The sequence below is a fragment of the Chroicocephalus ridibundus genome, chromosome 3 (assembly GCF_963924245.1).
Source record: "Chroicocephalus ridibundus chromosome 3, bChrRid1.1, whole genome shotgun sequence".
NCBI classification, from domain to species: Eukaryota; Metazoa; Chordata; class Aves; order Charadriiformes; family Laridae; genus Chroicocephalus; species Chroicocephalus ridibundus.
In genome coordinates, this window is record NC_086286.1 from 58736016 (window position 1) to 58757026 (window position 21011).

The window sequence follows — 21011 nt, forward strand, 5'->3', positions numbered from 1 at the left end:
GTTGCTTGATTTTTTTGAGGTTTGTTTGGGTTTTGTAGCTTTCATTTGTGTAGTATTTTGTTTAACAATTAACCTATTTAAGGGAGGAAACAGCTCTGAATACCCTGTCAGACATCATGCTGTGTTGTGGATGGTATGAAAAAATAGTACACTGACCTAACACCATCTAACAGGCTACCTCAGAGAGAGAGGTGTATTTTTTGAGTAAAATTCTAAATATTGATCCCATTGTGCTGTTATTAGGGGGATCGTTTTCCTCTGCTTCAGGTATGGATTTATAAATTCTAAGGTGAAAACGAGTTGAGACACCTCTGCTGAGAGGAACTGCAGTCATATTATGTGAGTCACAAATATTTTACTTAATCAGGGAAATGGCTCATTCTTTTACAGATTACATCTATGACTAAATATTTTATTTACTAACTAGCAAAATGCTGTTTCTGTGTCTTCGGTGCTTCAGCACGTCACTAACAGCAGCATTTGAGTCCCAGTGGTATTACACTGACTTGTTCACCAAGAACTTGGCCAATGAAGCATTGACCGATTCCTCTCGTTCCCAGCTTCCTTTGGGAGATATGCACCCACAGATCCCTCCAAAAGCTGTATTGGACAGGTGTGGACTGTTGTGTGGGTTTTGTTTTTTTCCTTAGGGTGATCCCAGGAGATCACTTTCGGGTTCAGAATATTTCCACTCAAGATGGGTAAATTGTAGGGTCCTGGAAATCCCTCAGAGAATGTAACAGGGCACTTCTGTCTCACTTGAGCACCTGGCAGCAAGGTCAATTAGGACTGCATAACCAGTATTTAGTGCCTTCATAACTTCATCCAGATGCTGATAGCGGAAGAGCAATGTCCATGCATTTTGTTGTTGTAAATCCTTTCACAATATCGAACAATTGCCAGAGAATGTGGAAACATTGAAGTAAGAGACAATGATAATAGAATAATTGATGCCAGATGGACTTCTACACCTGATATCAGTCAGCGTGCTGGTGAAACAGAGCCATTTATTGCAAGGAATACTACAGCATGTGTCAGGGTAGCATCAGCATCTTTTCAAACATTATGTTGATCATTTTGAAAGCTGCTAATGTGTTGAATTTCTTACTCTGATTGTTCTTATATATTGCAACAAGATCCTTTTTTGTTAGATTTCCTGAGAAGGAAAATATGATCTTCGTTCTCCCTACCTCCTCTGGCTAGCATCAGGTTTGGCAAATTTTCATTAAAACTTATAAGTAAACTGATATTTAAACACTGGCTAAAGATCATCGCTTAGCTGCTTTTAGAAATCCCTGTTATTTTCAGGCAATGAGAAATAATGAGATAATATTTTCTTAAGCATTATGTAGCTATTAAAGTAGATTTTTAGAAATTATTGCCATTTCCAAGGCTTAATTTATTAGTTTGTTTTTAAAGGTTGATACTTTTCCAAGGAAGCCCCAACTTCCCTCCGTCATGCGTCTGCTTTTCCTAATGTGAGCGTCTGAGGTTTGTTTGCTTTTAAGAGGTGGTGAAAGGTCACTTGAGCATCAGTTCAGTCTTGGGTATGGCGTTGTTCCCCTCTCTCATAGGGGAGGAGGTAGGGGGGTGTATTTGTCTAGACTAAATTGTGCATATTTTGTTTTGGCCATTTAATTCAGTTGTATTTCTGTTAACTAAGATGAACAATACTGTTCTCCTAATTATTCTTTTCTGTTATTTTAATGTAATTTTTTTTTTTCACCTGTCATTCAAAACATGAACTACCTCTGAAGTGACAGAGCTCTGCAGCGCCGCAGAGCGGGGAAATTTTCCAGTTCTGTGGAACAAACTACGAGCTGACCCTGGAGATACTTAGGATATTCTGCCTAATTTTTGTGCACTAGCTTCCCTCTTCAGTGCAGACTGAGTGCCTCTGTGCAGTGGAGGACGGTCCACTGTGAAGATGAAATAAGTGACCACTCACTGGAAGCGTGCTTAAGAGTGCTGTAGGCCTACCTGCTACCCTCGTTCCATGGGTAGTCTCATGAAAAATTTCCAAGTAGAGGTTTAAGATGGAGAGTGCAGGGACTTGGAGGCATCCGGTAATAAGACCTGCACTCACTCCTCCAGTCATGCAGTGCAGCGAGGTGGCTGTTAATCTCTCTCTCCCACCCCATGGATTGCAATTCCCCTGGTGCCAGCGTCCAGTGCATGGCCAGCACCACAGGTGTCAGCAGGAGTTATCTGACACTGGAGATAAAGAGTGCCTAAAAGCAGGCAAGGTTGGAGGCCTGGAGGGATTTCTCCAGAAGAAGGGAGGAAAGCTTTTCCTTTCAGCTTGGCATGCGCTGAGACTGACAGATGCACTGCAGGGAAGCAAAGTTCTGGTGGTGGATCTGTCTTTCAGAGCTCTAACTCACACTAGGGAACGTTATTGAAACCCTGAAACGTAGCTCCTTCGTGCCGCGCCTCAGGATTCCAACATATTCTGGCACGTTGAACATGATGCATGCAGGTTTATTGCGCTATTCTTGAGTTTCCTCTTGTATTGTTTCTTGCTGAGGGAGTATGGGGTGTGCGATTCACCCCATCAGATTTTATTGAGGAGTCATCCGCAGTCATGTGTGTGCTGGATTCCCTTGAGAAATAACATCTGTTTTCTGCAGTATTTCAAGTTTGAAGTGGTTGTGGGTTGTCTTAAGTTGCTTAATTACTAAAAGGATACAATTAGATAATGTGAATTACTTGCACTTCTTGTCAAATGTAACATTAACTCCTTAAGCCACAGAATAGGGAGGTTTCCTCAATAAGCTGTTTGCCGATTCTTTTGGTACCTTCTAATCATCTGGTTTCCCTATTTTGTGTAACTACGGATCCCTCTGGCTTTCTTTCTCTATCTAGAAACCATGCTATGCCTGTAAAGCAGACACATCTTGTCTCATAGGTGAAAAAGACACTAAACATGAGTTGGATGTAGACCTCGGGACCTTCTGTTTTGCACATCATGCCATTGTGCTGACCCAGTTAAAGTGATCTGAGGTCCTATTAGGATTGTTCATACAGATAAATGAAAAAAATATATAGAGGTATATATGAATGTATGTATACACGCTTGAAGTAAAAGGCAGGATATGTCAACCACTGGTGGATGTTTGTATGATAAAAAAAGGAAGCTAAGCAGCATAGTTCCTCTTGGGACCATAACAAACCTGGCTAGCAGAGTCTTAGTGCTTGACTGTGCAACTGTTACATAGACCTTACGGCCAACTGAAAATACAAGTCAACATGTAACTGTAATGTAAATGAAACTCTAGGGAAGCTCAGCTTGGTCACTCTTCCAGTGACAGTGGATTGGTTCTTGGAGAGGGAGTGGAATGGCACTTTCATATAGCGTCCTTAAAAATAACTGGCATCCTCCTTTTGTAAGAAAGCTCCTTATTGTTTTTTTTGTTTAGCCGTGTAAGTAAACTTCTGGAAGATCATACACGTATAAATAACAGTAGCCTTCGGGCTTTCTTAACTAGAATCATTATCTTCTACCAGTTGTCCATTTCCAGCAGTGTAAATGATCCTCAGGATGGCTGACTGTAAGACTTGCTGCTTTTGCCCCCTGAACATGAGTGCCATAATAATAAATAGGCATTGCATTTTTCACATTGTCTTTCTGCAGTTGATTTGCTCTCATGGCTGTGTAGACGGCTGCACAGTTTGCAAAGAAAACAGTTCATTCCAGTGAGTTCCTACAAAACTAGTTCCTATTAATTCCTGAATGATATATCGTGGGCAGCTGCTGGATTCTTATTCCCCTGCATTCTTATGAGTTGCATTAAGTCTCAAGGTACAAAGTTTATGCCTTATGTATTCCTTCTCCCAGGGGAAGTGTGATAGTAACAGTTTTGGTCAAACAAAGTACTGATTATTTCAGCTACCTAAATTCAGATTGTGATCTTAAGCAGATAATGTGTTGTCATTCACTGCTTCTTACCCTGCGCATTTCTCACAGCCACGCTGCATGATGTTGTGTAGCTACCAATCTATAATCCAAATGTTATATTACAGTGGAGAGTTGTGCTGATCTCCGTGCAATATATAGTGGGTGTCTATTGTATGAGATGCCTAGCAAGCTGTGGTGTGGCTATGAGTTCCTGTGGGGTTTTTCAGGCTGTACATACCTGCTAATTACCAAAGCGATTTATGGTTTGGGTATATTTTCTCTTTCGTTGCTCATCATCCTTTTTTTCAAGTTTTAGAAATGAAGTCATTTTACTAAGCAGTCATCTCAGAAAGCCTCGGCGAGGTGGAGGTAGCCTGCCAGCCACTCTGCAGGTACAGTTTGTGCTGCAGCCAGGGGGGCAGGTTAGCATCCTCCCCTCTGTGCCCAAAAATCTAGGCTCCAGCTACTTAGGGCAGAGAAAGGGATGCTTCTGGGTCGTGTCTGCTGTGGTTCAGGCCAGCCTGTGAACTCGCTCTTTGGTGCCTTCATTCAGCGTGGTGGAAAACAGCAAGAAGGAAGAGGGTCGTTCTGGACCCCCAGCCCTGTGTAAAGCCAGCCAGCCAAAGCCTAAGTTAAGCCTCGCCGCGACTGAACCCTCTTTTCTCTCCTGCGGTTTTGGCTGCAGGAAAGAAATGGAGGGCTGGCGAGGGAATAATCGGTAGTAATCTCCTCAGCCAGCCAGCCGTCTCCTCCTGTTGACCTTGAAGTAATGAAAAAGGGATAGATTCTGCTGCACTCTGTGTGTCCAAATAATGAGAGCGGAGAGAAATGATTGTAAATCTACACGGCATTGCCTGTTTGGAAGTCTGGGCCATGGGGAAAATGACAGGACGTATTTTATTTTCGCTCTGTAGTTCACATAGGTATTCATCCCAAGGTGTTTCCTCTGTGGATTTTTTTGCCTTGTACTTCATTTTACACAGCAGTAATTTTGATTCAGATGAACTCATTCCCTTTTGTTGACTTAAATTTTCAATATGAGAATAGTTATATTCCCTGAACTGGCAATAAGCTGGTTTGATATTCACGTTTTATAGATGTAATAGATTTCCATTAGTTAATATAGCAGAGTTACACCAGTGTAGAACTGGGCCTATGAAAAAAAAACCAAACCCAAAACACACACTTTTATTTTAAAGAAAATAAGGAAAAACTCCCCTAAACTGATCCTTGGTTTTATTATACAGGGCAAATGGACAAGCTTGTAGACAAATTTAAAAAAAAAAAAAGGGGAGGAGGGCGGAACCTGGAATTTGGGAGTTTACTTTCGGATATAGAACTGTCATACACAAAGTAACCAGCAAGTTGTCTTTGGCAATTTGTTCATTCCCCTCCTAGCAAAATGTAATTCATTAAGGGAGTTTCTTGTCAAGCGTTAACTCATAAGCTGGGAGGAATCTGAGACAGAAAATAATTCAGTAACGCTGATGATGTAGTAGTCCAACTAGTGTGGCCAATGGATAAATAATAGTAAGAAGGTGTTTTAGTGCTTAGCTAAGATGCCAAGACAATGTCAGCCAATACAACGATGCCACGCAATCAGTGGCAGGGCTTGGTCGATGCAAACTGACAGTTTTGCCTTTTAATCCTGCTGTGTGCAATAACAAAAGATCAGGAAGGACTGTATTTAAAAACAGAGGAAATGCACTGAGTCCACTAGAAGAGCTTGTTGTGTTGTTTTTTTCTCGGTTGAGACGATGGTTGCACCGGTACTGAGCTCCCCGAGCTCCTTTCCCCCTTCTGAAATGGCAGCAGAGCTTTCTGGAGTAAATGGGGCTGTGGTGGAGAGATCTTACAATTTGCTTGTATTCCCACGATGGAAACATCACACGAGCATTCGGAGCATAGCTGAAGCGTAAGGGAGACGCTAACTCAATCACTGAATGTGCAGCAAAACAGGTTGATTTGCAAAGAAATACATCCTGCTCCAGCCCGAGGCAGGCCTGTAAATCTGTCTCTCTGGAGGAGCTAGGATGGTGGTCGTGTATTTTTCGTCTTCTGAGGCCAATTAGCCTGTTAGAGCTTGCCTTTGGCCAGAGAAAACACTGTAGCTGAGCTGTTCTTCTTGGGGAATTTGGGAGAACGGAGGGAGGAAGCCGCCCAAGCCCTGTGCTCTCTGCGGGGAGGTGACGGCTGGCCACGGTGTGCTCTGCCTGCACCCCCGCAGCCGGTGGCCTGGTGGTGATCTGATCATGCACTAAGCAGATTTAATTCATCAGCTGACCAACCCTGGCCACAAAAACCTGTATTTTCATCAGTTCAGGCCACAAAAACGTGTATTTTTGTCCGTTCAGTATGTTGAATGAGGTTGGTTGCAGTAAGATGAGTGCCAGGGCCAGCTCCAAGGGGGAATCATCCCAGGGGCTCACAGGGTGAAAGTGTCCCCTTTCAGCAATGGGTTTCAGCTCACATCATGAAAACATACCCTAATCTGACCCTTTCCTTAAGTTATTGTGTTTGGAGTGTGTCTGGTACTCAAGCCAGTGTAATTATTTTTTTATTTGTTTTTTATTCTACACAGCCATATTTGAAGGTTACCTCATGGGGTCAGATTAACCACCAACTTTAACAAGCTCCGCTGATTTGTCCCAGCTAAAATTCTGTTCCTCAAAATCTAGCACCTGTTCAATAGGTTTTAATGTTTAAAGGCTCTTAGCCAACAAACAGTTGAGCTAAGTTGAACTCCAGGTTGCTTTCCAGAGATTGTCATGTCTTTAACAGGACGAGGGGTAACAGGCACAAGCTGGAACATAGGAAGTTCTGATCAAATATGAGAAAAAACTTCTTTACAGTGAGGGTGGCAGAGCACTGGAACAGGCTGCCCAGGGAGGTTGTGGAGTTCCCTTCTCTGGAGACTTTCAAGACCCGCCTGGATGCAGACCTGAGTAATGTGCTCTAGGCAATCCTGCTTTAGCAGGGGAGTTGGACCAGATGATCTCTAGAGGTCCCTTCCAACTCTGAAAAATTCCGTGATTCCATGATTGCATCTCTTTGGGTATTAATATAGAGCCTAATATAACAGGGCCATCCGCCACCTCTGAGGTTAAGATATCGAAACGGTTTATGGAGTCCTTAAGCCCAAATGCTATTTTCAGAGTGCCTTGAATTAGTGGGAATGTGGTTGGTGGCTTCTAACTGTCATCTTAGGAAGACTTAGGGTGTGAAGCCAAAGTGGTCCAGGTTGATCGAAACTCGTCCTGCCTTAAAACTGCCCCACAGTCGCAGCCTTTACCCTGTGCCAGCGCTGGCAGTGGGGCTGGGGAGGCCCCTCCTGGCTCAAGTTGCTAAAACAGGAGAAGATGAAGCAGATTGAAAAATAGCATTATTCTGCTGAACCTGCTGTGCGGGCGTCACCTTTGTGAGGAAGAAGAGGGGAGTCCTGAGGCAGGGAAGGTGAGAAGTTGGGGTACCTCTGATTTAAAGTGGCTTAAGCTATCATGGACCAGCACCTCAAGATTTCCATGCCACCCACGTATCTTTAGTTGCTGCCAAAATGCCAGTTGTAAGTAATAGTACAAGTAGCGTGAGCAGAGCTGTAGTTAACTGTGTTATTTAAGCCCATGAAACTATTTACATGTTTAAAAGTATGCAGATGCTGGTGTCTTATGCTAGATCAGGATCTTAATTATGTATAGTTTGAGATAATTGGGTTGCTTTAGCTTCATATCTGAACCTGTTAATTCTAACTACTAAATTAGGATTCAACTGTAATCCATGTGCATTTACTTGAACTATTCCAATTTGTTCCATACATTAAGTAATCAGTCATGAAAGTGTTGCCATTAATTCTGCTCCTATATTCTGGCTTTCTGTGGGAGAGGTCTGAGTTCAGCACGTTCATATCACCAGGTGAATTCGGGCAATTATGTCCTTGCCCTTTTCTGTGTGATTTTTTTCCTAGTAGATATAAATGGATAAATGTTCTGGATAAATAATCCAAGGAACAAATAAATCCCAAAGTGTCTTCGTTTTGTTAAGGAGTTTATTCTTAGGTTGCTATGCCAGCCTGTATTTTCTGGCTCTTATTTTGTCTTTCCTGTCTTTTAGAAGCTACCCTTAAAAATGAATAGAAAAAGTACCAAGCTTGACGTTATTAACAGAAACAAAAAATGTAGTGAGGATCACATCTGCAGTTGAGTCCATGATGAACAATCCAGCCTTTCTCTTAATCTAAGGTTTACACGGGTGGAGTGATTATCTGTTACAGGTGCAGGTGTATAACTTCATCTTATTGTTCCCACAGATGAGCACCATGCCAGGACTGCCCACGAGGCCGTGCTTCTATGACATTGACCTTGACTCCGTCACCGAGCAAGTGAAAGGATTGTTTTGAGAGTGACGTCCAAATTCAGGTGGGTCAACAGCCTTTGTTTTCCTGTTCCAGCTTGGAGGAGGATGTTTGCCTCTAGGAGGTATATCAAAAAGGTTGTCAGGAGTTTAACTAGGCCCTAGTTTCATTAAGGACTTCACACAATTTCATGATGTGCACTTTATCACATGGGTTTCTTGTTTGCTGAATAGTGGCCAGCACTTTGCTGATGCGCGCTGGTGGTGCACATTGATGGTGCGTTTTGGATTTCCTGGCTCTGTCAGTTTGGCATGTGGAGGAGCTGGTTCTGCAACTGTACCGCTCTTGGCTATGCAAAAAGTCAGTTGGAAGAAATCGTGTCATGTTAGTTGCCTCAAAAGAAATAGTCTAGTTCATCCTTGATACTACTCTATTGTGTTTCTGTCATTACCTAGATGTTGGGGGAGATGTTGCTCATTACCTAGATGTTGGGGGAGATGTTGCTCAGCTTGTTCATGAGCTTTGCTTTGTTTTTTCATGTTTTTTTTCCTGATTGCTGTCATCTCTCGGGAATGGTAATAAGCATTTCGGGAACACAAATCTGTCCTCTTAGCCTGCCTGTTTTTTATGCTGCATTCTCTCCCTTTTCCTTGAAGGTTGCAGTTCCGCCACCACCCCCTCCCCTTCTCTAAGTACTTATATCTTCTTGGTGTCCTGTTTTCATTTTGTGTAGCACGTGTTCCTTGCTTAAAAATCCCAGGTGTTGTGAAAATACTCCATGATACTCCGTCTTAACTTTGTAACAAAGTAAGTGGAGTAAGCAAGGATGTTACCCTGACTGAAACAAACCACCGGCGCCTGTGACAGGACTCTCTCCTCTCATCGCTTAACGCTCTCTCTTCCCCCAGTGGATGGGTCTGGGAGTAAAATGGTTACTTTTACACAGAACAACAATATTTCTATGAGCTAATAGGACTGTGATGGGACCCCAGCTCAGCCACAGCTTTGAGGTGGATGTGCCCAGGCGCTTGAGCCCTGCTCTGGCAATCCCTTCCTCCTCTGGTTTGAGAGAACTGGCTTTCATTTTCTCTTTCCGTGTTTCGGCGGGTTGTTTGGAGGAGAGACACAACCCAATGAGGTTACTGCTCAGACCACGTGAACCGTTCACTTGCCCACACTTGAATGTCACAGCATTCACATAACATCTGGTGAGAGCAGATTCTGCCATTTCGTGTGCACCCGTCAAGACAAGTAAAAAGCAGTTAACTTGAAAGTTAACCAGCACACATAGGTAATTACTAGCTTATATGCAAACCATCACTGACTGTTCTGTTGCTGGGTAGTGTTGGCCATACCGCTTCTTGGCATACATCCCCTTTTTGTTACTGATACGCATTATGTGTCTGATGGCTTCACGCATACGTATTGATTCATCATGTGTCGGTCATGTAATTGCTTCTGAATCATTTGAAATGACTGTAGAATCCTAATGTAAAATCTATATGCAGATTCACATAGCCTGCTTAATCTCTGCTTTTACTGCCTCATCTTACACAAATCCATCCAAACCATGGGTTGGTGAGTTTTGAAGAACAATGATAATTAAGCAGATTAAATACTCCATTCCAGCTGTGGAGGTCTTTCATTTGAAGTTGTGCATGAAATGAAAATGTTAAACTTGGCTTTTAGTCAGTGATGGTGTTTTCTCAGATGTAAAAAGCAATGCTGACAAAGTCACAAAAACATAGTAGTCAGGTAGGAATATATCCAACTGTTAAAAAATTATTTTAATTTCATTATGGAGGTATTGGTGGCATCAGACAGATAGATGATTCGGTAAGTTTAAGCCTTTTAAAGAAAAAACAGCTTGATCATATATATTTTTCATCAATATAGGCACGTATTCACCTGTGTTCCTACCTTTAACAATCTAAATAAATGCCTTTAGAGGACTGTAACACCCGGTGAGCACCACACAAGGTAGTCAGTGTTCATCAGCTCTAAAATTCATTCAGGTCATGTGCTAGATTTGTACATTTCTCATTTTGGATAGAGAAAAACAATATTCCTGTATAATCTTCATTCCAAACCTTCTGTAGAGAAGTTCAGCGTTATTCTTTGCTTTCACGCATTCACTGATGTGAACCCACACTCTAGTTGATACTATGTTATGAGGTATTTGTGGGTTTGTTTCTATGACAGGAGATGAAGGGATTTTTATTTTGTTTTCACTTGGTTTGACCTCTTTTCTTAGGGTTTTAGTGTACAACATAAAATTTCTAGTAGTATGATATTGTGCCAACTCATTAGTACTGATTCAAGTCTTTAAGATGTGGTAATTGAAAAATATTTAGAGATTTGTGGAAGAGCTGCAGATGTTTCATTATAAACATGCACGCAGAGCTGAGAACAGTTGTTTTGGTGTGCAGTTTACATCCTCCCCTGCAATACATAGCTTCATGAGACTTGTGAAAGAGATACAGGCAAAAGTTCCTGCTGCGCGGGTAGCTGTGTGGGGCTCTTACTGAGCTGAAACATCGGATGTCAGTAGCCTCTCTGATTTTTCTCCACCCCTTCACTGCGTTAATGAAGCAGATGATGGTTCTCACAAAAGTTTGCAGAATACCAGTCATTAGAATATACTCTAAAAAGTCACACAAGCAAAAAATTTGTCAAAAAAGTCAGCTCTGTGGTTTTTTTTCTGTTGACAAATAGTTGATACATGGAACACAACATAATACAGTCTCTCTGTAGGAGCAGCGTGCTCTATTAAAAAGCTGAAACATATTAATATCTGGAAATCAACCCGAAGGAATCTGCCTAGTTCTTCATCACTGGCCACAACCCTATTTAAGTTGTGCTGCTCAGCTCGTACACTAAGAAAGCTGAAATTGTTTCCTCAGGAGCTATCTCTACATAGCACCAGTCAGAATAAGAATTACTTCCATGAAGACAAGTCTGCCATTAGGAAGAAGTGTTTTTTTAAATTGATGAACCTGACCCACTCTGCAAAAGTAAAGTCTGTTAGGGACTCTTGTGAGCTCTGAGGATCCCTCTAATTTAATCAGCAGCAGCAGGTGCCTCCTCTTACTGTGCCAGCTTGATTTGGGTAGCTGGGGTGATGGTTTTCCTCGGGTGGTTGTGACTTCGTAAGGCCATGGCCGTCCACAGTTGCAGAGGCATTCTTGCCCTCGTCTCCCCTTCAAAACTGGCAGAGCATCAGAATGATTGTAATACACAGCACGGGTATTTTGCCACCCTCAGAGCTTTTCTGAATGCGAGAGGCATCCCAGAGCTCTGACTGTGAGCATCTTCAGGGCCATAAGGAGCCTCATGAGGGGAGGACACCACAACTGGTGTCCTAAAATTGCAAACTTTTTGTTAGCTGTTTTCATCTTAATTCATTCAGGTACAGATAAGAAGGTGTTTGAAGACCTTTCCTTTGCATGCACAAAATTGAGCCTATGAAACAAAAAACTGGCTTCTTTTAGTCTCATTCCACAGTACTGGGTTTCAGTCAGCAGCAATTACTACAATAATATACAATCTAAAGTCCATATCATACTGGAATATGAGTACAGATTTTTGTTTCTCACCTAGTAGGGTTACACGGATAATAAATGGGATGTGCATGTGGCATAACAACGTTTTTGTTTATTATGGTTAAGGTAAAAATATCCAGTTTCACTAAAGCACTGCTTTTAGGTTGTGATGCTTTTTTTTTTCTCTTTGAAGAAAGCAAAGATGTCTTGTTTCAACATATAAATTCTTTATCTTTCTCATTTCAGAAGCCTGGAAATTAAGAACTGCAACTTTCCTGTTTCCTGCAAGTAGGAGACAAAAATGAATCTGAAATATTTCTGTTATGTGTCTCTGGAGGAGTGTCAAGATAGAGCAAAGAGCAAAAGTTTACTCTTTCTTCAAACTAGTTTTTATGATGAAATATAGCTGTAAGGTTTTAACAAAAAAAAAAAAAGGGGGAAAAAAAAAAAGCAAGCTAAAGTTTTTCTCGCTGTAGTGCCGGAAGCTCTCTACTGGGCCTTATACTTGTTTGTGGATAAAATGACATTGAAAAAGAGAGGAATTCTTCACCTTAGAGTTTTTGTCTTTTCTCAAAGGAGTTTACAGAAGTATTTGCCTTATCTCAGCCATCTAAAAACTTGCATTAACACGATGATACTGTGTGATTTTTTCCTCGCTGAAAAATACGCTTTTGCTCCTGGCATTCAGGAGCTGAGACTACACACAGATTAACCGCACATTTTTGAGTTATCGCTGAGCGTTGCTCTGGATGCGTTTGGGCAACAGCCAAGCTTCAAGCAAGGAAGATATTAAGCAGAGAAAGACCAGAGCATGTATTTTGTAAAAGGTTTTTAATATATAATTTGTTTCCTTGTTGGGCAAAGATCTTTTGAAACACTTAAGCTATAGCTGTCTCGCATCCATAGGTCTCTGTTTATCCAAAGCGTGTGTTACAGGCTGTCCAGCTGGTTTTGTGTTTGTTGTGGTGAAGCCGGTTGTTCAGCGAGGGCACTGCTCCTTCTGAAGCCCTGTTTTGCTCCTGTTCGTGGCTGATGAAGCCTCCTGCTGTGCTGCTGGCTCCCGACCCAGAGTTTTTCTTGTCCTGTCCCTGGCAGTACGCAACACCCTGTAACAACAGAGGAATGTCCACCAAGTGAGGATGCGACAGGGCAGAGCTTTCTTCTGCTTCGTTTTGCAGGTTTTAACCACCGTACTTGTAAAACAGGAGCGTGTTTTCCAGTAGAAGGGGGTATCCAGACAAGTTAAATCCTAAACAGTGTGCTTTAATTTACCTCAGTAACTTGCCTTGTACGTTTTTTCCTAAATCTGCAGCAAAACAAGCTTTAGGTACAGGATACTGCATTTAGCTTTTCAGGCTGCTGCTCCTCAGGAAGCTCTCACTGACTGACTGTTGGTTCCTTCAATAGCAAAAAATGCAACAGAACAATAGGTTGAATCGAAACAATAGGCCATTGTGGTTTTTTAGGTAAAAAGCAGTGAAATAATGATGAGAGAGTTTATTTTCCTAGTGACGTTTTCCATCCTGTCGCTTTGCTCCGCTTACGCACATCTGTATGTTATGGGCTTCTGCAATGTAGTTTTCGTTCCCTTCTACACAGCCACATTTGGAGACTTAATTATCTCAGGAACTGTGGTGTAATTGAGGGGTTTGTTTTGGTTTTTAAAATCGTGCTTTGTTATTTATAAACTCAAAACTATAATTATGGACAGAAGAGCAAACTGGGGGCAATTAAAATAATTATCTGTGCCTTCCCTGGAGTAGCACGGAAATGTCTGTTGACTGCATTTCAGAAGTGTTCTATTCATAGCGTGGTCCCCCAGCACTGTGGGGATTGCTGTGAAGATGAACGCAAAAAATAGAGCTAGTTGATATTTCAGCCTGATTAGACGACAGCTCATAACGGCCTAGACTGGGGATGCTTTAATTACACTGGGCAAGACAAACACGATCAGTAGAAAGCAAGATTCAGGTGTGGCTCTCACAGCTACTGGGGAGAGAGATTTCTGATATTTTCTATTAATTTGTACCCCAAAATACAACCACGTTATTCATATACATAACTGTGTTGTAATTTGGTCCGGCTCACACGGAGCTGTCTAGCTTAGAAAAATCCAAAGACTTACAGAGGAAAATCAATGTGGTTTCCAGCCATGGTTTTCCTAGTAGCATTCTCTCAAGAAAAATAAATGAGGTTTTTCCCTCCGTCTTGCTTGGAGAAATTTGGAAAACCATAACCGTGCCTTACTTACGGTCACTGCGGTTGCGTTGGACCTGTCTTGGTGCAGCGTGGGATAATAAACGTGGCACTAGCTGTCTGCCTGTGAAGCTTCCATATGGGATATGGATGTCTGAGCAACAGGTTTTATAAGTAATTTCAAACTACGGCTTGACACCCGCAAGCTTTCTACATTGTAGTCTCCGTATTGTCTCTTCAGGCCACGTGTGCTGGGACTGTTTATCCGACTTTCCCCAAAACACCATTCCAACTCAGTTAGTTGAGAGTTGACAAACATCCTGTAATTTTTTTTTTCTACCGTCACGTGCGCAGGATTTGTTATATTGTTTTGATAGCTTCAATAATTCAAGGAAAGCTGGAATGACCCTCTGATGTTTTGTCATAGCTTTTTACCCCCCCCGCCATCTGGTTAACTATCTGCAAAATCCCTTGAGCTATTACATTTTTGGTTCTTTCAGTTCATTTTCAGTAGAACATTTGATAAAAATAATCCACATTAGCATGCAGCTTCTGCCTCATAATCCAAAGGGACTGAGTTGTTGTCCATCACCTGAGCTGCAGGAACTGCCACGGTACATTCCCTTGGGCCACCCTAGCTCTGAGGCCAAACGCCTTCATCAAGAAGGGTTTAAAATGAAACCCTTTTAAGTTAAGTGTTATTGCTAGACAGGTCACTTGGTGCTATGGAGATGCTGTTGCAGGTGAGGCACTCCTGCCTTTGCGTCTGCTCTCAGCGGTTCTGTGATTGGGCAGAACGGCAGCTTTCTAAGGCGGCTTGCCGCGCTGACCCCCGCCTTTGCTAAAGCGTGTTAAGAACCACCGTTGTTTATTATCAGAACATCTGCTTTTTGTAGCGACTGAATATTTTTGTTATTGCTATTGCTCCACTATAGAAGGCTAGTGACATTGAGATACATCAGGCTACATACAACGGGTTTCTTCGTTTGTATTTTAAACTTCAGAATCCCAGAATGCCAGTTGCCACGAACATGAAAGTGAAGCGCATGTGTGTGCTGAGATACAGTTTGCAAAAGCAGTGCCTGTCTCGAGTCTGAATTCATTAATAAAGTATATTCATTATGGAATATTTTTCTCTCTTTGTCTACTGTCTTGTCTGTTTAGCGACCATTCTTTTCTCTTAAGCCACTTCACGCGCTTGGTCCCGGCCTGTTGCCATAAGGGGCCACACACAGGAGGGTTGTCCACAGCACCTTCTCCACCAGTACAGTCCTTTCAAAGCTGGTTTGTGTTTGGAGGGAAGGACACACCAGACTAACATCCTGTCCTTGTCCCAAAATATCTTGCTATTGCCTTTGGTCCTTGGTGTGGAAGGCTGGATCAGACACAAGGGTCAGTTGGACACTTTCCACTTCTCCGTTAGCAGCTGGATTTCTGTGAAGCAGTGTCAGGTACAAGAACAGACACATGTGAGCTTCTTGAGGTGGGATTTAAATACAAGCAATGCAAAAGCTTTGGGAACTATGGGTGTTACACCAACTGGACCATAACACAGCAGAAAGCATCCCGGGAGCAGGAATAAATAAAATGGGGAAGCAGGAGAGGGGGAGAAATCAAGCGCTTCAGGCACATACTGGACGTTGCTCCTGTTTTCCAAGTAGCTAAATGAAGTCTTAACCATATGATTTGGGTTAGTACTGGGTTTTTAACATGCTTCTCGTGGCTGGATTTCTAAACAGCTTTTCAGCTTCTCTACAACGTTTCAGTGAGGAACTTACCCCCAGGTAACAGATGTCAAGCACTAGGTTTGCGCTCCAGCAGTAGCTGGGTCTGCCCTGCTGATGGCCACCCAGCCAGCCACCACGAGCGCTGGAGGCAGGGGAGGCTCTCCCTCCTCCACTGAATTATTGGGGTGGCAACAGAGGGTAACCAGTTTCACCCCTTTTAATGTGAAGTTTTTCATAGAAATTTTTTTTTTTTTTTTGAGAAAAATATTTCAGAGAAGTATTTTGTAGGCCAAGCTAGGACCCCCTGCTTGAGAGGGTTGAAATGGAAACGCTGAAAGCCCCTTTGAGCATTTGGCCTGAGAACACGGACTGCTGCGCTACGCATGTCACCCTGCACTGTGGGCTTAAGGCCAGCGGGTTTACATAAAGGCAGCTAAATTCAAATATTTCCACGAGTGTGGTCACAATAATAGTTCCCTGCTCCGTGCACTTGAGTGTAATATATTACATATACACAAGCATGAAAGCATATGTATTTGGGCATGCAGTTCTTATGTAAAAATCTCCAATATTTGCTTCCCAAGTAAACTTTTTTAACTTAAATCTTTGAGTACTGTCTGGGAAGAGCTAGACTGCTACATGCTAGCATGGGCTCGACCAGCCCAGACCCTGAAGAACCTTTAAGTCAACCCTGCACTGGGTGATCTCCAGGTGCCTTCCAAGGCAAACTGCTCTGCGCACCTCCCAGCTACAACGCTAGTGGAAAGAGTTAGCACTGGGCAAGCACACAGAGCTGGAATACACACACGCTATGGGGACCGTAAGAACTTTTCTTCCTTTTCTTTGCAGAGTACTAATAAAAAGAGAATGTATCAAATACAACCCATGCTGACTTTTATGCAATACACTAAATCAAGTTTTGAGTTATGACATTTTAAAAGCGAAGTTGTTTCCCCACTGGGCAATTCCCATCATGGTATTGCAACTCAATTACCATCAACATCTGGTCAAAGTTAGATTCCTAATGCCAGAGAAGATTCTCAGCTTTTCAGGACACAGCCTTTTAGTTGTCCATGTAACATAGCACCTGCATGTTCACATTTATTCTCCAGAAAAATTTAATTATGGCTGTATTTGTACCAAACGGGTATTACATACGTGACGTGTAACTATGCCACTATATGAATTCTAGGACATTTTATTCCAGTTTCTTTTTTGACAAAAGGCTCGAGGGGAAATCCAAGAGGGCAGAAGAAAGCCTCATGTCTGACCTGTGGCAGCAGACTGGCTCCTGCACAGCTTTGGGTGAGCCCAAGTCTCTGTAAGGAGAAAACATCCCTGTATTTGCTGGTTTCACAGCTTGGCTGTTACACATCTTCCCACCCAGCTCCAGCTCATCTGGAGCCTGTATCACCTTAGCGTCTCCATTGCAGTCTGAAAAAGCTGTATTGGCCAACCTGTCTTTTCAGGTGTTGGAGGTAAGTGAACTCCCCCGGAGGAAGGTTTCTGGGGACAGCAACAAACCCAATATCTCCTAACTCCAATCTGGTCTTTATTATATTAGCCGAAGGCAGCAGTTTAATTCACCCAGCCCTTCACATCAGTTCCATACAGTGCTTGATTTATTATTTTTTTTCCACCCCTGTGTTTAGTAAGTTCAACCACTGTAACTCAGTATCAGATATTAGTGCCTGGCAAAAGCTTGTTGTTCATCCAGGATGAAACCCGGATCACATTCCAATTCTGGAACTACTGAAAGTCAGACAGACTTTAGAGCCCAGTTTGTTAGTAATAACCGGGTGTGCAAGCTACTTAGTTCTTATCAGTGAGTGGAAAATGGAGAAGAATAAATAAAAGAAGAAAACTAATGAAGATGGCGAATGAAGGACCAAAGCACAGGTGTCAAATTTGCTCTTTTGGGACAGAATTGTATGAAAGCAGCAGATGTAAATCAAGATGAGTTCGAGAGGTTATTTCACTAAATCACTTGAAAAATTCCTTTAAATTGCACGCTATATAACATACCACCAACAGTTTTGAAGAAGGCTATGTAAAAAAAACCCAAAAAAGTGCATTTATCTGCAAATTCCTACTGAAAAGGGGGAAGATACCCTCACAGAAGCATGAAAGCTTACTTTTAATTTGGTTTTAAAGAGAGACACTAAATCAGCACAATGGTGCTAAGAAATAGCAGAAAAAAGAGATGAGCAGCCAGTGAAAGATGTCATCAATTTAAAAAAAAAAAAAAAAAAAAAAGAAAGAAATCTAAAATATCTTCCAAGGGAAAGTTAACACTACTGAAGAACACCCGGAGCCAATGCTTTAATTAATTCACAGCCAGCATTGCTATTTCCCATCAATTCTTCCTCACGGTGTTGGCTACCAGATCCCCGGAGAATGGGGGAAGATCGTATGTTGAGCTGGCGCCTGGCATCACCTATAGCAACTGCAGGGGACAGACAGGGCGGCAACAGTTCCCGTGGAGGAGGCACCGGCCTCACAGTCCTGCACTTACAGAGTCCCTCCTCACACCTGCCTCCTCTGCGGTGGGTCACTGCAGCAGATAACCTCGCTTTCCGCTAAATTCGGACACCTCTATCCCGTGACTGCATTTACTCGGCAGCAAACAAACCACGCGCCAGCTTGGAAGCAGAAATGGAAGAGTTATACCTGGCACGACCGTATGATTTAAACGCGTCTGGGAGCTGTATAGACAACCTGCAATTATCAAACCACGAATGTCACGAGCTGTTTAAAAGACAGATGGTCTGTTTTGCAAGTCCTTCAGAAAGGACCAACAGCATCGCCATCCCAACATTGTGCTGGAGGGGGGGGGAAGAGTAAAAAGAGTACAAGTAGTCATGTGGAAAAAGGTTCCCTAAAGTACTGCTTCTCTGCTAGTACTCTGGTTTTGTCCCTTTAAGCTCCAACACAAGAAAAATAACAAAACAAAACAAAACACACCAAAACCTCACTCTCTTCCACTGAGAGGATCCCATCAAATGTGTTTGTGTATCTGTGAATGGATTCTTATCCCAAGCATCTCTAATGCCCGAGTTTTTCCACTGTTTGAAGACAAGTGGTAGGAACCAACTGACAGGAGAATACACTGTTTAGTCCTGTATAAGGGAAGATGTGAACCTACAGAGCCACATGCCATGTCCAGACATTTATAGATACAAGCCTGGATGCACAAGAGCAGTTCTGCTTGCATACTTTTGGGAAAACACGTTTAGGGAGGACATTTTCGGTTCATAACTCCTGTGAAATGACTACAGTACCCAGCGGCAGGGGGAGACGGATGCTGGAAGAGCCATACCTTACTCACTGCGTCTGAAATGGAAACGATCCAAGTAACCATTTACTCCTGTGCATAAACGCAAATCTTAAATTTAGCAGCATTTCACCTTTTGACCTTGAATTTCACATTGCCTTAACCAGCTTGACTTGAGCCTGAACAGCTACAGAAACGTTTACAGCCATTCCCTGCAGCAAGATTAAAGAAAGCCTTGCCTGGATCTCGAAACCGATGTCTGGGGACCGTTCAGACGAGATCGGCACTGGAACCAGTTTGACTGGAGCTCCCTCACCACAGACGTTTTCTGACTTCTGCTGTCATGCTACAGTGCCACCGAGCCCCAGGGCTGGCCAGGGCATCATTCTCCCCACAGCATCCCGCCCTACAAACAGGGCAAACCCTGCTCCCCGCCAGCCCACCACCAGCTGAAGACAGAGGATGCTTTGTATGTGGAGACACACGTGGCAGATTTAAAAAAAAAAAAACAAACAAACAAACAAACAAAAAAAAAAACAAGAAAGAAATGAAAACCAAACACAAAAAATCCCCCACAAAACTCTCCCAAAAGTTATAAACTTAAATGCTGGACTCCAAAAAAAATCAAGCACACATTTTAAATTCTGCATGCTTTGTTTAAATGCCAGTGCCCAACAGGCAAATAGATGACAACCAGAATTTATAACATCCAGGTACCAATAGGAGTTAGCACAGCAATTTTGTTTTGTTAAGCCCCGTACGAGCTATTATCAGATTTACACTTGGGTTTTTCTTCATGTCTAAGTAGAAATCATGCCAGAAACCTGTCGTGGTTGAGGTGGCGAGTGGGGAGGGTGGGCAGGGGGAATCCCCGAGTGTCAGTAGTTTGTTCACTAACAGTCAACAAGGGCCGCCTGGCTTTGCCTCCCAATATACCAGTTGTGAATAAAGTCAAGGTTTGTGTAACCACCGCACATATCCCTGTAAGGTACTTAATGCATTAAGGAAACACCGATGAAAAGACATTAGCAAGCTAAACATCACCTGTTTCACTACTACAAAATTAGTCGCTTTCCCTCTCCAGCTGGATATGAAGTCAACAAGTATTTTATTTTACCTATTGTTCTTTTTACCTATTTTTACCTATTGTATATTATAGTTATGTAATTAAATGTTATTCAATTGTTAATAAGTGGAACACTCTTATACATTCCCAAAAAGACAAAAGTGTTCCAAAATGTATATAGAGGAGGCATTTTTCAGTTTTTAAGTTACTTTCAATATAGGTAAGGGTTCCAGTATTGATTCAACAGGTTAGAAGTCTGTATTTGTTCTAATAAAGTTATTTTATAATGGTTTTACATATTCACATATACCATTCGTTCAGATCTGGTGCAGATGCTGCCACTAAACGCGCTGTTTACACAGAACCACTCAGGATGGAGCGGACCTCTGGAGGTCCTAAAGTCCCACCACATGCTCAAAGTCCTACTTATTGGCAAGCAAATATTCTTCAAGTAAACTTGTACTTTCACGTACAGATTTGGGGGCAAATATGGCAAAGCTGGGTCGCACATTGTAAGGACACTTACTAGCTGTAAATGTGAGGGCTTGCTCATTCATGTGAAGGCATGCTGAAAAACCAAGCAAAGGCTTGCTGCAAAGATTTGAAGGCCAAAATCAACACGAGCAAATGACCCAACCGCTCCCCTGGACCACAGAAGCGCTATAGCTACTTCCCTAGCGCCTGTCAAAGGGTTGACTTTAAGACCACTGACCTGGTCATTCAGTTCACCGAGTTACCACAGTCCAAGCGACATCCTGCAGGCTTTGGGAGCACTGACCTAGCCTCTTATTTCAAATCACCAGAGGGGAAAAACGAAAAGAAAAAGGTCTAAACACCTGGACAAGCCAGCTCTCACTCCACCCCCGAGCCCTCAGGTGTTTTAGGTTTCTCTAGAACAACCGAGGTCTGGCAGGTGCAGGTATTTCCTACCCCCACACAGGTCCTCACCCCTCCCCACAG

At 42.6% G+C, this 21011-nt stretch overlaps 1 protein-coding gene across 5 annotated transcripts in view; it reads left to right on the top strand.

Annotated features, from left to right (window-relative positions):
* MTHFD1L (methylenetetrahydrofolate dehydrogenase (NADP+ dependent) 1 like) overlaps positions 1-15111 on the top strand; it is a 161076-nt gene extending 145965 nt beyond the window's left edge. For all 5 annotated transcript variants that reach the window (XM_063329295.1, XM_063329296.1, XM_063329297.1 and 2 more), the window contains 2 exons: positions 8202-8310; positions 12035-15111. In XM_063329295.1, the coding sequence (XP_063185365.1) occupies positions 8202-8291 (90 nt within the window). In that variant the 3' untranslated portion in view covers positions 8292-8310; positions 12035-15111. The remainder of the gene's footprint in view (positions 1-8201; positions 8311-12034) is intronic.
* The last annotated feature ends 5900 nt before the right edge of the window (positions 15112-21011 follow it).